Raw genomic sequence first — 16996 nt, 5'->3', positions numbered from 1 at the left:
CCCCAGCTGTAAAATCTCTATAGCCTTCCAAATAGCACCCGGGAAACACAAGAAAGGCTAGGCACGGTGGTTCCTGCCTTTAATCCCAGAACTTGGGAGGCAGAGGCAAAGGCAGGCAGATCTGAGCTTGAGGCCATCCTGGTCCACATAACAACTTTCAAGCCAACCGTGACTACAGAGAGAGGGGGCTAGGAGGGGAGGGAGGTAGCCAGGTAGGTACCAGTTTTCAAACACATGAGTCCATGGGGGACATTTCCTATTGAAGGCAAGACAAATTCTGATAAAGAAATGCGTATCACGGGGTTGAGGATTTGGCTCAGTGGTAGAGCGCTTGCCTAGCAACCCCGCAAGGCCCTGGGTTGGTCCCCAGCTCCGAAAAAAAAAAAAAAAAAAAAAAAAAAAAAAAAAGAAAGAAAGAAATGTGCATCACATCATTTTTCTGTATTCTTTCTCTTCAGCACGGCTCTCCCATCTATCAAACATTTTTAGTTGTCAAGGACTTCTCTCCTGTTTTTTATTTTAATAGTTCCTTGAGAGTTTTCACATCTCCACTAAGCAAATAAATGAGGTCACCGGGAACCTGAGGAGAGGGCCCTGGGGAGTCACTAACTCTCTGCAGTGGTGTCAGCTGACGGCAGTGGCTTTACCACAGGTCAGACACATTCGGCTTGGTTAGTGCAGCAGTCTCTCTCACTCTGGAGGCAGACTGTTGTCTGAGAGTATCATGGCAGAAAGATCCATTCGGAGGCTCCCAGGAGACTCGGGGAGCAGCAGGCTAGAGCAACTTCCCACTGCCCTGCTGCTACTACAACTCTGCCACCTCCCTTTGCCCCTCCCCTTGGTCCTCCTGATGTGCTGCTGCTTCTCCTCTTGCACCTCCTCCTGGCCTTCCTCTCCCTGCTTCTTCTGCCCCGCCTCCTCCCTCCTCCGTCCCCCTCCCTCTCCCCCTTCCCTTCCCCTCCCCCTCTTTTCTGTTCTTTCCAGTTTGGTTTGTGTTCTGAAACACATCCTTGCTATGTAGATCTGGTTCGTGTTTTGCACTGTGGCAGTTCTCCGGCCCGTCTGGATGCAGCACGCCCGGGATGCCCTTTGTACTGTCCTGAGCTGGCCTGCTGCTCATCATCGAGCGGAAACTTCCTATCATCACCGTTGACTGGACTCAAAATGGCGCCCAGGACAGGGCATCCCGTAGGCTATGCTCTGAGCAGCTGTGACCACTGCCAACTCACACACAGCTGATAAGACTTCTTCCTTCCGTGTCTGCTGAATCTATGCTGCCCCTCCCCCAGTGCTAGACATGAAAGCAGGGACTTGGGGTGCTAGGCACACGCTTCGTCCATGCTTGAGCTGCATCCTGGCTTTCCGTGCTTCTCGGAAAGGAACATCCCCCACTCCTAAACTTGTGAGCTTCACATTCCGGCCTTAAATACAAGAGCTGTAATTATTTTTTCTATAAATATATATTATTGATTTTAACGGATTATTTAACTCTCACGATCATTTTGAAACTTGGTTCTAGTACCTATTATACTGGTTATTTCTCACATTCCAACAGGTAGGTGTGTGTGTGTGTGTGTGTGTGTGTGTGTGTGTGTGTGTGTATTCCATCTCTGTAAGGGTATATGTGCAAGTATGTGTGTGTGCATTTATGTGAAGGCCAGAGGACAATGTCAGGTATTGTTCCTCAAGTACCATCCAGCTTTTCTTGGGGGATGTGATATCACTCTATCTTTTTAAAAGATTTATTTATTTATTTATTTATTTATTTATTTATTTATTTATTTATTATATGTGTGTACACTGTAGCCATCTTCAGACACACCAGAAGAAGGCATCAGATCTCATTACAGATGGTTGTGAGCCACCATGTGGTTGCTGGGAATTGAACTCAGGACCCCTGGAAGAGCAGTCAGTGCTCTTAACCGCTGAGCCATCTCTCCAGCCCGGATGTGATCTCTCAATGGCCAGGAAACCCTGGGCATCTCTCTGTCCCCACTCCCCAGCACTGTGAATGTAAATGAATACCACCACGTATGCCTGACTCATGCCTGACTCTTTAAGTGAGGGTTCCGGGGAAGCAAACTCAAGTTCTCGTGCTTTGACGAAGCACTTTATAGGCTGAGCCCTTCGATACTCTCCAGCCCCTAAATACAAGCGTGGTTGTACGTCAGAATCGCTTCAGTTCCCTTAGCCCACCACTTGATAAAGATGGTAAAACCCACTGGGACCAGTTTCGTACGGAGTGGCACCTGTCCAACCTGCTTCCTCCATGTCAGAGAGTGCTGATATGCCTCACGTCTGTTAACTCCCAACTCTGCAGTTGTGTCACAGGCGTGTGGCCATTGCCCTCCTCTCCGTGGCAGAACCAGGTCCCTGGAAGATGGCAGCCAGGGTTCGAACCTTTTCAGTTGGTGAATAAGGGCACAGATCTAGAGGGCAGCTCCTTCGTACAGTGGGCGCCAATCAAATCAAGCAGTGCAGATCCCTCCTCCTCTCACACTTAAAAGCCCGTGAGCTTCTTTCTGCCGTCAAGTTCTTCATAAAACATACCATAGGCCGGTTATCCCGCTGAGCCATAGAATACCGCACGGCCATTCCCTCGACCTAACTCTGGCGTGCCTCTCACCGGCCTCCATTTACACTTCCCTATCAGCCTTGAGTCCTCACTGTTTAGGTCTCCTGATGTTTGCGATCAGCTTCAAACCTCTGCCCTCTGTTTCCAGAGTCTCTCCTGCCAACCTCTGTGGGGCTCTGGCGCCTGGCGCCTGGGGCGTTCCACGGTGATCTCAGGCCTGGCTTGGTGCGTGGATTCGGATGAAGGGATGAGAACTGGGGTAGGGAGGGGGAACAGCTTTCGCTGCCTCCACTGCTAGTCCTTCTTTCTGCCGCTGCCCCTTCGGCTGCCCGCCGGCAAGGGGTGCAGGGGAGTTTCTGGTGACAATTTCAGGACAGCAGATCCCTTCCCCAAGTAGCGGTGTCACAGCTCTTATGACAGAGGCTGTCAGACGATGGAATAATTCCTGTACACCTTTAATCCTTCTGAACACGATTCTTTAAATACAGTTTTTGGATGGGCCAGTGTCTGACAGCAGGACTCTATTGGTTTGGCCTGAGAGCTTGGGAAGAACTCATCTACATATTTGGAGGCGTGGTTCTGCTTCTGTGATTGATCTGTCTTGAGCCTACCAGACCTGTGGTCACACCCTCAACTGTGGAGGAGGGGCTTGGGGCATTGCCCTACATGATTGATCTGTCTCAAACCTCTCTACTTGGGGGTTTGGGGAGGACTGTAGCTACATGAGAGGTCCCTGATCTCCTAGGAGACTGGGAATGCTCCTGCCATCCCTAAGGGTTTTCCAGGGATTCAACCTATCTCTGCCAGGAATCAGGGAGGTACAAACCTCCCTGAGGAAGTCACTAGTGGTGACCAGGATCCTAGCCTGTTCTGAGGAAACCACAAGGGTCTCTTCGAAGTCTAACCAATGAAACATTACTGCAAAAACTTTTCTGTGGTCACTACCGACGGCGAACAAATCAGAAATGCCAGCCTGGAACTGTTGAGTCTTCCTGTGTGCCTACCCTCCTCTCCTGATAAATTCTTGGTGCGTCCCTTCCCCAGAGCCTATCCTCCTGCCTTTTTGCCTCTGCTCACAGGATATCTCCTCTCCCGCCCCAGGCACAGTCAAACACTCCTCTTTTATTACCTACGCACTGTGTGCAAATGTCCATCCTGTCTGAAAATGGGTTTTAGCCAGAAGCAACAGCGAGCATCCACAGAACACCTCAGACCAACGTGCCAGTGTCGTGCCTGGCAGTGGGTGTGTAGACAGAGTGTTCCTGCCCTCACATTGACTGCTGATGGGCAAGCCAACAAGCAGGGGTGTCTTGATGCCTGCCAGCCAGCCGTAGGTGTTAAGCAAATGTCAAGTGGCTGAATGGAAGAGAACCAAGTCCCAAGAAAACCTTGTTAAATGCCCAAGGATATGTCTTTAGATTTAGAAATCTATGACAAGTTTTCAGGTCTGTCTGGGGTTATGTATAGCTTTAAGGCTCCGTGTTGTCATCATTGCTGTGGGTAAAGAAGGAGACCCTATCTGCAATATTAATACTGATCAATGGCAAGAGAAGAGAAAATGGATCTCACTAGGAATATGTACCATTCACTGAATAGAAGCCTTCTATGGATTTCATCCTTTTTTACCGTGTTCTGATTACCAGTCTGCTGTTAATTATTTACACATTATTTTTATTAAATATTGGGCATCGTATGCTACAGGGATGGAGTTAAGCAGCTAGCACACGGGGTGCTATGGCTTACTTATAACTCACCACTTTAATTGCTATGCATGCTTCTCATTAGTGCTTTCTTTATAGCAACATATTAAAGGGTGACTTACTGTGTAGGAATAGAGCCTTAAAACTAATCCAGTTTATTGTATAAGTCAGAAGTATTTTATTATCGGCTTAATGCATTTTAACTATGAGACAATTTCACAACAAAGGACAACAATATTAAGGGTAAAACTACTATTTGTGTGCCCCGCAGTGTATGTTCCCTGTAGCATGTGTGCCCTGTAGTGTATGTGCCCCATAGTGTGTGTGCCCTGTAATGTGTGCCCCATAGTGTGTGTTCCTTGTAGAGTGTGCACCCCATAGTGTATGTGCCCTGTAGTGTGTGTGCCCCATAGTGTGTGTGCCCTGTGGTGGGTGTGCCCCATAGTACATAAACGTAATCTAGGGATCCAAACACATGAATCATCGGTAGCCTGGATAGAAATGCTAGCCTCTTTAACTTTCCCTGCATGCAGTGGGAGGCGACTTCATTTAAAGTAGCTGCTCCATGCCCCATACACTGTAACGAACCAGGGTTTCTCACAGTTGAGAATCTTGTAAAGTGATAGCATTAACTAGGAGGTAGCCCTTCCTTCAAGCTTCCGAATCAAAGACACTCACTTGGCCTTCTGCAAACAAAAGCACACACTTACCTTATTTCCATAGTTGCCAAAGTAATCATGCAGCACCGACGGGCAAGGTGTGTAAAAGCAAGGGAACAGTGAGTGGGTTTTCTTTGTGAGGATCTAATTATAGGGAACTGGACTTAGCACCAATGGTGATGAATTGAGTAAAGTATGGCGGGAACTGCTGTGGGATGAGCCTGGGTAGTCGTGTGGTGCTCCTGCCTGGGTTTCTTTCACAGGTATCCAGCTCCAGGGTGGCAGCCATTCACAGCCAGACTGGGGGGAGGTACCCAGGAGGAGAGGTTTGGGGGGGTGGGTCCACCAGATGAGGGAGAGCAAGCACTTCAGCAGGATCACCTGGAAAAACAGAAACTGTCACACACACCAGGCGAGGTTGGACTAGGTAGGGATTTTGTGAACCAGCAGAGAGGGGGCTAGGCTCAGTCAGTATCTGAATTTGATTCTCAGAAGGATGCCTATGGGGGTGGGGGAGAATCCACCACCCCGCCCTCTGTTGTTGTGTGACAGATGTTGTTAGTCCGAACACTGGGGAAGCAAGAGCAGACAGGCAGATCCCCGGGCATCCCTAGCCAGCCATCCTCTCTACAAGTTCCATGCCAGTGAGAGACCCTGTGTCTTGGGTAGGGTTGCTATTGCTGTGATGAAACACCATGAACAAAGCAGCTAGAGGAAGACAGGGCCTAGTCAGCTTACACTTCCCACAGCACTGTTCATCACTGAAGGAAGTCAGGGCAGGAACTCGAGCAGGGCTGGCTGGAATGTGGAAGCAGGAGCTGATGCAGAGACCATGGAGGAATGCTGCCCTCTTGCTTGCTCCTCGTGGCTTGCTCAGCCTGCTTTCTCATAGAACCCAGAACTATCAGCCCAGGGGTGGAATCACCCACAATAGCTTGTGCCCTGCCCCATGAATCACCAATTAAGAAAATGCCCTAGAGGCTTGCCGACAACCCAATCTTAGGGAGGCGTTTCTTAATTGAGTTCTCTCCTCTCGGATGGCTTTAGCTCGTGTCAAATTGACATAAAAGTAGCCTGTATGCCCTGTCTTGGAAAATGTGGATAGTACCCAAGAAATGGCCCCTGAGATGACTTCTGGCCCACACCCCCCACGTGTGTGTGTGTGTGTGTGTGTGTGTGTGTGTGTGTCTGTGCCTCTCCACGCACTTGAGCATATGCATACCCACTCCTGAAAGGAAAAAAAAGCAGAAAGGCAAACAGAAAAGTAAAAATGATCACTTGTTTTGGAAATTATCTGAAAATAGTTGGCACAGTCTGTGAAAACACAAGTAAACACACATGACTGATTAGGCAAATCCATCTATGGCATTTACAGTTTCCAACAAATATATGTGGCCTTTGAACGAATCCCCTGGAAGTCTAGGATCCTGCTTCCCCTCCACCAGATTTGCTCAGCTGCAACTCAGTGGTTTCAGTCACGCTTTGAAGTCTGTTGCCGCCCCACTAACATTTGTTGAGCTCTCGTTTTGAGCTTAGCAAGATGTACTGCTCTTCGAGGTCCGGGAACCCCAGGGAGACCAGCCAAGTGGAGCTGAGCAGACGCTGCAGAGTCCAAAACTTTGTGAAGAACCCACGGGTGTGGCTGAGCCTGCATTGTTCTACCTCCCCCCCACCTTCAGCTCTTACTACAAAAGATGCCCTTTCCGTCATGTTTTCCCCCCTAAGGAATCATGGGGAAAGAAAGTGTTTCTTTGACCTCCTTTAAAAATGTCGTCTTTCAACTGCACACAGTATGCCCAGTTGTGTTCAGACAGGAAGGAGGTAGATACAGTGACATTTGAGGGGATTCCTTACCCTGCTCACTTCCTTGAGAACCAAAATGCTGGATCCCTTGCCAGCCCTCCGAGCGCCCAATGGAATCCCTGCTCGTGTGCTTATTTTTGGGTTCGTCAGCATGTTTGTCATCTTCTCCCTGGGAACGGTTTCTCACACCCACGTCGCAAGTGTGCGATCTGCGACGATTCCGTGTCCTCTTTGCCTGAAGCGAGGGCTCAGAACATGATTCAGCTTAGGGAAACGACACGAAATGTGGCTGTTTCTTTGTGTGTGCAGTCACGCTGAGCAGACCCTGCACCGGAAACAGGAAGATTTGAGCTCTAAGTTCCTAGGCTCCGGGTGTTGGAGGGACCTAGAAGACACATTGTTACTTTCTTGATGCTGTGAGAAAAGCAACTTCGAGGAGGAAGGATTTATTTCGGCTCACAGTTTGAGGGTTTGGTGGAGAAGCTGGGGGCGGGGAGTGAGAGTGGCTATGGCAAGAGCGGAGGTGGCTGGCCACATCACATCTGCAGTTAGAAAGCGGAAAGATGGAAGCTGGTGCTAATTTCCTTCCTTCCTTCCCTCCCTCCTTCCTTCCCTCCCTCCCTCCTTCCCTCCCTCCCTCCCTCCCTCCCTTCCTTAAGTCAGAAATTCATACCCATCTTTCTACTTGATTGTGATACCTGTTTCCCTCCCACCCATCTCCACCCCAACCCCGGAGGAGACAGGAGCCTTCCCAGACAGACACATAACACGTGTCTGATGTCAAGGCTTTTAAGAATCAGTGTGAGATGACAGGCAGGATGTTTGGAAAATACTGAGCACTCAGCAGGAAGAGAATCTTAAAACGCACCTCGCTGTGTGATCCCAGAGCTGCAGCAGCTCCCTTGGGCTTCTCAGAGAATCTGCCAAGACACCCTGACATGGACCATGTCTAGGCTGGGGACTGACTGTCCCCGGCATAATCTAGTTCTCTGGAGCAATGCTTGTAGGATAAGTTGAGTGCATAACGTCTATTGATGTTCCTACTTAGAAGATTCTAACATCATTAGGGGCGTTTTTCTTGCTTCTGCCGGACATGTGTGTGGTAGAATTAAAACATACGTTTTGCTTACTAAACCTGTCCTGTTTGTCAGATCAGCTCCCTGTTAGCCCACCATGCAGGATGGGATGCTCAAATCTTCTTGACACAGGAGAATGAGGAGCAACAAAGGCATCTCTACCAAAAGGAAATTGTGCAAAGGAGCTGTCTGTGACTGTGTCCTTATAGTATTCAGGTGGAAAAAATACATGGCCACCATTCTGGAATTTTTTTGCATTTATTGTTGGTGGTGGTGATTTTTTTCCCCTGGATGGCGGCAACCGTTCTCACAGCCGCCTCCCCCTATGTGCTCAGCATCGGAATCAACAGAAGTGAGACACTTCTATATCTCATTTAGTTCTCAGGTTTAAAGTAGATCCCATCACCCCACAATTGTGGGTTGATTAGGAAATGACCCCACCCCCGCCCCAAGCTCATGAATTTGAACGCTCCATTTCTAGCTGATGGGCCACTGCTTTAGAAGGTTGTAGAACCTTTAGGGGTGAGTCTCAATAGAGGGAGTGGGTTTGATTGCCTCCTGCTTTCTGACTAGGACACAAAGTGATCAGCCGCCACCAATGTCTTCCCCACCATGATGACTCCCTCTCTTAAACTGCGAGACAAAATAAATCTTTTGGCTTTCCTCGAATTAATCTTCGTCAGGTAGTTTTTCACGATAATAAGAAAAGTAATGGCCACACCCGTTTTAGAGATAAGAAAGCTAAGAAGAGCAGATGGAACATTTTACCTCAAGATCATGGTCACTCATATCCAGTTCATGTTCTTAAAATAATGTCCTGTGCTCGAAGATCATTTAGGCCTTCCCTTCGGCGTGTGCCTAATACACTCTCTCTACTTTATAATTCACTCAACCCTGTGCTGCAACAAAACAACATGGCGGCCCCTTTACTCCTGTCACAGTCCAATGCTGATTTTCTCATCACACAGTGGGCGCTTGGATTTGACTTAGCTTCTTCCACAAACAGTAGGTAGCCTTGTGCCACTCCACATTGTCACTGTCAGTAGACTTGGGACGGACAGCGGAGGAGGACTAGAGGGTGTGACTCACATTTATAGATGTGTGATGAGCATTTTATCCACAGACAGGAACCCCGGGGAGCAAGACCACGCTTTTGAGATAACCACCACCGAGGCTTTTAAAACCTGTATCACAGCATCACTGCTAAGCCCATGCGAGTCAAAATGAGCTGGTAACGGTGTAGAGGAGGAAAAACCCTGGGTCAGATTTAAAGTCTCTGTCAACTTCACGTAAATGAAATTGACAAATAATACATCAGCGAGAGAAAGCACAAACAAACTTGGCATGCGTTATTAAATACGTTTTTAAGCAGAGGATCTCAAAAAAGTGGCTAGACTTGGAGCGTACACACTTATTGGGGTCAAGGCAAAGGCTACAGCGATGGACAGACCGTCTCTTCAGAGGGGAAGCTTGTGATGATGTTTGCCTCTGCAAGCTCAAAAGGTCTTCTGTGAAGACTGGAACCCTCGGAGAAGAAGTTTATGGTAGCCTCAGTTTCCAGAAGTTGGGTGGTTATGTGGATGAGAGAAATTTCTGGAAGGAGTTTGTCCTGTCTGTTTAATCTCAGATGTCTTCAGCTTATGGTAACCAGCTCCAGCGCTCTAAGTGTGGCCTCACTTAGCTCTGACTAAGGAGTGCTCTCTGTAAAGGACCCGCGTGGGCGGTCCCTGTCTCCTTGCTCCCCTGCGGTCACACGGAAGATGAGTGTGCTCTTCCACCTTCTGGACAAGGCGGCGTGGTTGTTGCCCCAGCAACCAGACAAACTCGCTGACTCCTCTCAACAAGGACAGCTTGGTTACACTACACTCAAATCCAACGTCTTTTATATTTGTTAGAGATCGAACCCATGCCTGTAGATCTACAACTGTGTACCCTTGGATCCCAGCGTTTCTATTGGCCGATCTTTAGTATCTTTTGGTAAAAGGGGGGAAAAAGACTTCAAATATTATTTTTTTAAATCAATAATCAACAAATTAAATCCGGAATTTTCACCGAGTAGTTTTTAATTCAGTCTCCTTCCAGAAGGGCCACAGCATATGATATTGCTAAAAGCCAAAATATTCAATAACACCCCTCTACTGTTTGGGTTCTGAAAGACCCGGGTGGCCCTTGTACTGGCCAGCATGCTTGCTCCTGGAGAATGGAACCTATCTGAAGGGCTTTAGGTCGCTGAGGTCGTGAGTTCGAAGCAGGCTACAGGAAGGACCCTTGTCTGCCTCTCCCATGTTTCCTCTGGAGAGCAGTTTCTTTGCCCTGTGTTGCCAGCATGATGCTGTTCCTCAGCGCAGACCCAAACAAATCTTTCCTCTCTAAAAAGAATTGCCCCAGGCACTTTGTGTGTAGGTGTGGAGAGCCATTGTCTAACCACAGTAAAGCTTTCCGTGGCCTGCATGTGCTCATGAGTGCTATGTGTGGAGGCCAAAGGTTAACTAACCTCAGGTGTCGTTCTTCAGAAACCACCTGTCTTAGGGTCTTACTGCTGTGAACAGACGCCATGACCAAAGCAACTGTTATCCAGACAACTTTTAATTGGAGCTGGCTCACAGGTTCAGAGGTTCAGTCCATTATCATCAAGGCAGAAGCATGGCAGCATCCATGCAGTCATGGTGCAGGAGGAACTAAGAGTTCTCCATCTTCATCTGAAGGCTGCTAGTGGAAGACTGACTTCCAGGCAGCTAGGGTGAGGGTCTTAAGCCCACACCCACAGAGACACACCTACTTCAACAAGGCCACACCTCCTTCAACAAGGCCACACCTACTTCAACAAGGCCACACCTCCTTCAACAAGGCCACACTCTTTCAACAAGGCCAAACCTGCTAATAGTGCCACTCCCTGGGCCAAGCATACATAAACCATCACACCACCCCCCTTTTTCTTTTTGCCTCTTGACACAGATCTTGCACTGGCCTGGAGTTCTCTGCCTGCATTGGCCCTTCCCAGTGCTGGGATTACAAGCACAGGCAGCCACGACCAGCATGTCTTACATGGATTCTAGGAATCAAACTCAGGTCCCAGAGCTTGCAAGGCAGCGGTGCTATTTCTCCAGTCCCGCTCACTGGCGCTATTTTATTGTGTATCTGTTTAAGGCTTACATAAACAATTTTATAAGACTATTTCATAAAAACCACCCCCACGCAGGTTAAGTTGAGCTGTGAAAGCTCAGGAGGGTGGCTTTCCTGGTGGGTTTTCCTCTCCTTGACCTGGTATTGTGAAAGCATTCTTTGGGTTGCCCTTGGACGGGATAAACCCTAATCATTACTACAGTGAGACTCAGTCCTGCAGGCCGGGGACCTTGGGTTCAGTATGGTAAGAGACCCTCAAGTGATTTTCCTCCTTAGCTTTGAGACACTGCTATCCCAGTCTCTCAACAATGTGGCACATACCTTACATTTAGGTAAATGTACACACAAAGTATCTTTTTCCTTCTAGGTTAGCCCTAACAAGACACTAAAACTCTCTTGTTTTCCTTGTGGTAGTTGAGTAACCAGCATTTCCTTCCCCACCACTCGTGGGTACCGAGACGCTGAGTTTTATTTAAACTAAACATGGGGCTTATCTTAGTGAGGTTTCCCCTTTTCCCCTTTCCTAATTATACTGCTCTTATTCTTTACTGTCAGGCTAAGGATTTGATTTTATTCAAATGTCCTGTTTGTATTATCCATTTCAGGCTCTTTGTGAAACCAGGCCACGTCATAAATAATAAATAGGATTTAAAGCAACCCTAGGCCGCCCCTGCTCAGAAACGCTCAGGCGATTAAGTCAACGTTCTTGGTGTCCTTTGGCCTAGCATTGGGGGCTGCAGTCATGCTTGTGGGATTACCTTGACCAAAGTAGTGAAACCTTCCCCAAAAGTGTAAGCGAAGATGTCATGAATAAGGCTTGGTAGTTTATAATAAATAAATGCAAAATATGAAATGTTGTACCCCTTCCATGACTTGAGAGGACTGGGGTTTGGCGATGCATTCTGTGTAAGAATAGAGTGTGCACATGACCTTGCAAGGCCATAGGTTCAACACCCAGTACCCAAGGTGAGGACAATGGGTGGGAGAATATATTAAGATCAACTCCCAATGTACAAGATGGACAAGGCAAGGTGAGAGGAGCTTAGTCTGGCAGAAGGAAGTCTTATTGTCTTGCTAAAGTGGGTCAAAATTTTAACATAGTAGCATAAGAACAATCCTGTGCTCAGGGGAATGAGGAGGACTCCTGACAATCTTGTATGGTTTCTGTTCCCTGGAGGATCTCACAGAGAGAGCTTTTTCAAGTGGGTCATCTTGTCTCTTGGTTGGTAAAGTGTCCATAATATCACATTCATAAATTACAATGCCATTTAAGGTGTGGTATGTGTGCATGGGTCAGGTGTATGTGTCTGTGCATGTGGGTACATGAGCACGTGTGTGTGTGTGTGTGTGTGTGTGTGTGTGTGTATGTGTGTGTGTATGTGTGTGTGTGTGTGCGCGCGCGTGCGCACGCGCGTTCATGTTGCTGTCAGGTGTCTTCCACTATTGCTGGTTACCTTGTTGCTTCCTCTGAAAGTCATAATGTGAGGCTGGCCTCAAACTCACAGAGATAGCCCTGGCTCTGCTCCCAGGGTGCTAGGATTAAAGACTTGTGTCTTGTCTTTGGGGACCGAGTCTCTTACTGAAGTCAGAACCCACTGACAGGCCAGTGAGACCGGGAATCCACTTGCCTCCACCTTCAGCCTGCTAATTCAACACAAGTCCAGCTTTTACACAGGATCTGGGGCACTTTACCAACTGAGATGCCCCACTTCCTGTTGAGAATTTGATAATTCTCCCTGGCCAACAGGACAGGTACCATAACCTTCTCTAGTTGATGAGACAAAGTCAACTAAATATTTTCTATATTTAAGATGATCTACCCCCAAACTGTGTTTTTTGTTTTATTTTGTTTTTTATCTCATTTGATTAGCATTAAGGCTAGCCTAGAGGGCATCCTGCTGTCAATTCGAACCAAGGTCCTCCAATGGCAAATTCCACACTGTGGTCTGAATTTCCAAGTCTTAGCCTCTGGCCTTGCTGTCTGTCTGTCTGTCTCTGTCTGACTCTGTCTCTGTCTCTCTCTCTCTGTCCCTCTCTCTCTCTCTCTCTCTCTCTCTCTCTCTCTCTCTCTCTCTCTCTCTCTCTCTCTGTGTGTGTGTGTGTGTTAATGTGGTACAATCTACATTCTCTCATTACTAGACTTCTGCATGCTTCTTGCGCACTTATAAATGGATTTACCCTCCAGAGTCCCTAGAAGACTTCTGGGGTCCCTGAGAAAGCTGAGCAAAGGCTTGAGATAAGTCCCACATGGATCTAGTCTGAGAAGAGCTGGCTTAAAGGTAAATAACACAGCTTAAAAAAGAGTCACACAGATGTGGTTTCCAATCATGATGCCATCACTTTAGATTGTGTGAGTTTAGGCAAACTAACACCTTCCACTGCTCCCTTTCCAACAGGATGAAAGAGGATGATGTGGCCCCGCCATAGTACCTGGCAGGTAGCATGTGCTCAGGAAGTAGGAACAGTGAGACAACAAAGGTGATGTCATCACCACCACAGCGTTCTTTCGTAGCCGCACTCGGGTGTTTCCCAAGGTTCCTCTTTTATGATACTTATGGCCATGTTTGCCATGACAATTCACGTACCCTCCGAAAGGACCTTCTTCCTTGCTTCTTCAAAGGTCCTCAGGCACAGAGTAATCATGCCTTTTTTTATTTTTATTTTTTTTTTGTCTCTCATTTTAAGAGTTCTGTAAAAGTAATTTATTCTCCTGTTGTAATTGTTGTCTTGGGGGCTTACTGCCTCTGTCTGCTCACCGAAGCCTAGTCCTGGAAGTTTCCAGCCTCTGTACAATATAATTTAGGTCTAGAATGTTTTCAGCCTCTGAGGCTCACTGCTGAATAAGCTCACCCTGTCTAGCTCTTTCTGAACTCTGCCTGGCTGCTTCAACTCAGCTGTTCTGGTTCAAATGCCTCTCCAAGCTGACTGGTTCAATCTGGCTTTTCTCTAGGCCTCTGAATTGCTCGACTTGGCTTCAAACTAACTCCAGCAACCTTTTCTAATATTCTGGTGCCTTCTCATTCTCTGGTTCGTTTTGTCTTTACCTGTGCTAGCTTGTTCTCTCTTTGGTCTATCTCAGTAAAACTGCCTCCTTCTCCCTCACTGTGCTGCTCCACTCCCCCTCTCAACTCTACTGTGCTGCTCTCCACAAACTCTGCTCTACTCCTGTACTGTACTCTCTCCTCCTGTACTGTCTGTCTCCCCCTTAAGTAGCTTCCCTTTCTGCTCTCTTCTTGTGAGAGTTGGGCATTACCCATTCTGTCAAATCTCTCTCTGATTCATCACTTTGTCTGCCACTCAATTAGACACCACTTTCAAACACGGTGCTTCCTTCTACAAACTGACTTTACCTTCCTTGTTTGGGATTAAAGACACACACCTCGACCTAAGCTTTTCTTTACCAGAAACTTGCTTTATACACAGATGGCCTTAGACTCAGAGATCTGTTTGCCTCTGTCTCCTGGGATTAAAGGTGTGTCTGTACTCCAGTTGGATCACACAGACCTAGAAGGTCTTTGGAGGTGATCTCATGCCAGGGCAGCCATGTTCTGAATGGAAATCCCTCTACAGAGTTCCTCTTCAGTTCCACCACATAACTGCCAGGAGGAAAATGAATTCTAAGCCAAAGAGTTTGGGGCCAGTCAACCTGGAGGAAAGAGATAAACTGAGGCAGGAGAGTGCCTTCAGTTAAGGTACTGTAAGCCCAGCTGTAATGAGTGAAACTTAGGCCAGAAGAAGCAATTTAAAGTGATCTCAGTAAATTTAAGTGATCTCAGTAAATCATGTAACCAAGTGACCAGTGACCCGCGAAATTTGTTTTTCCTATCCAAGGAGATTGTGGAGCACGTTAGAGCTGTCTTAAGTAGAATGAGACATGCATAGTTTTTAAGAAAATGTGTATGATAACATTTTTTTCCCTACCTCTAAAGAAGGATTTGCTGAAGTGGTTCAAATTCAGCTCAAATGAGTCATTTTATTTTGTCACTTAAAGCTCTAAAACATAAGGGTTGCCCAGGAACCAGGAGATGGAATTCTAGAAAGTTTCTGAGGAAAACAAGCTTATGGATCCAACAGTTTCCAGTTGCTTTCTTCTCTCCTGCCCGTTTCCTCCTTTTCTCCAGCCTGTGCTCTGTGTGCGGTGGTCCCAGCCTCCCTCGTAGGAGCCGTTTCACTGGCTTGTTTGTTCCATGTTGTGATAATGGCATTCAGTACCATCCTAAGTAACGACCGGAGAAAGAATACAAAAGAAGCATTTCACCGGGGAATTAGTTATAAGAACCACATTGCTTATGCAAATCACACATGCAGTTACTATAGCAATAAGAACCCCAGGCCCCTTTCTTTTGTTTTTCACACCATCAGTTTCCAGTGCATGGTTCCTTGGTGCCAAGTGTTTTCATGTTGCTGCACATCTGACCTTGATGATGAAGAAAATAGAACTCCTCTTCGAAGTATCAAGAGCTTTAAGAGTGTAGAGTAGGGTTTTCCAGAAAGAGCATCCTGAGAGACGGGTTGGACCTTCTCTTGCACGACTTGGGTCATCTGCCAGCCGTGGGCAGTTGTAACTGGGGAGAGAGCTGTGGCACTCACTGCTGGCCTAGCAGATTGCAAGGTCTCTGGACGTGACTCTGATTGTCTTGTGCCTGGATTATTCTGGGGCCTTGACTGCTACTCCTTCAGACCCGGGCATACAGTCTCTTGAAACTTCACATGGATAATAAGGCCACCACGCAGGCAGGCTCTTCAGCAGCAGCAAGATGTTAACAACAGATGGGTGCAGAATGACAGACCACCACGGTAACGCCACATTTCTGTGGTGTCTTACAGGAGAGGGGAAAAGATCCAAACTTAAATGAGTGGTAGCCCAGGTCTTGAAGATAACAGGTGGAGTTTAGGTTTGTTGGAGAATGCCCACCCATCGGTAACATTAGCCTCATCCAAGCCCATTGGCCAGTGGGATTAAAGGATAAGGAAGGAAAGGGGAAGCCATTCAGGATGCAGGAAAACAACAGCAAAAGGACGCTACACTTCTGACATTTTGCAGCATGCAAATGATATAATAAGTGATGTGCAAATTTGCATCAATGACTTGATTCGAGAGCTCACAGCTTTCGGAAATGGGTTTGGAGCAGACTGGCGTGGTGTCTGCAATCAGAGTCGTCACTCTCACGGGTGATTACTCCCCCGGGATCAGAGAGCACTTGCCTGCAGGGTGTATAGTGTGCTGGGCTGAGAGACTGACTGGTCTTCCTTTCCTGTCCTCCACTCTCTTGCAGACCAGAGGACGTTCTCCTGCAGCGCACACATGACGAGATTGTCCTCCTGCACTGCTTCCTCTGGCCGGTGGTGGCGTTTGTGGTGGGCGTCCTCATCGTGGTCCTCACCATCTGTGCCAAGAGCCTGGCAGTCAAGGCAGAAGCCATGAAGAAACGCAAGTTCTCTTAACGGGGAGGAGGATTGTGGGAAGCCAAGACCAGAGGCTGCCTCATGGGCACTCGCCTACCCTGCAGAGCCCACATTTGGTGGCGCAGGAGATGGAAGGGGCCACCAAAGGCCTCCAAGAGGCCCCTCCCTCAACGGCAGCAGAAGCAGGCACAGCTGGAAGACTGGGGGACTTGTTGCTTGTATCCCGTGTGCTGTAGCCATGGCTAAAGGGTCAAGCTCTTAGCTCTATGGAGTGACTGTTTAGGAAACCCTCAGAGAAGTCGGTTTCCCTTGGAAAGTTACAGTCTATTATTTGTATAGTGTAGTATACAAACCGTTATGACTTATGCTCCTCACAAATATTAAAAGACAGTGCTCTGTGTTCTTCTCTATTTTCTTTCCATGCTTAGATCATTGGGGCATTGAGAGGGGGTGGTGGTGGAGGGTTTTCACTCGATTCTGCTAGATTAAAGCCTTACTTGAGGGTGACCTTAAGACATAACCCTTGGAGCACGTACAGTATCTTGACTCCTCCTTGAAAAGGAATTCTACAGGGGTAGCTCATCCTGCAGCCACGTCTGTCTCTTTCCTTCAAAGACTGAGAAAATATTCCCCTCCGCCTGCCCTTGTGTTTCT

The 16996-nt window shown here is 47.6% G+C and overlaps 1 protein-coding gene across 1 annotated transcript in view; it reads left to right on the top strand.

The window, feature by feature from the left end:
- The window catches only part of Kcnmb4 (potassium calcium-activated channel subfamily M regulatory beta subunit 4), a 55226-nt gene extending 38474 nt beyond the window's left edge, over positions 1 to 16752 (top strand). Inside the window, exon 3 of the mRNA XM_032912632.1 lies at positions 16213 to 16752. Coding sequence (XP_032768523.1) covers positions 16213 to 16381 — 169 coding nt within the window. The 3' untranslated portion in view covers positions 16382 to 16752. The remainder of the gene's footprint in view (positions 1 to 16212) is intronic.
- The last annotated feature ends 244 nt before the right edge of the window (positions 16753 to 16996 follow it).

Source organism: Rattus rattus, chromosome 1 (assembly GCF_011064425.1).
Source record: "Rattus rattus isolate New Zealand chromosome 1, Rrattus_CSIRO_v1, whole genome shotgun sequence".
NCBI classification, from domain to species: Eukaryota; Metazoa; Chordata; class Mammalia; order Rodentia; family Muridae; genus Rattus; species Rattus rattus.
Note: the sequence above shows the minus strand (reverse complement) of the source record. Positions and strands in the feature narration are given on the sequence as shown.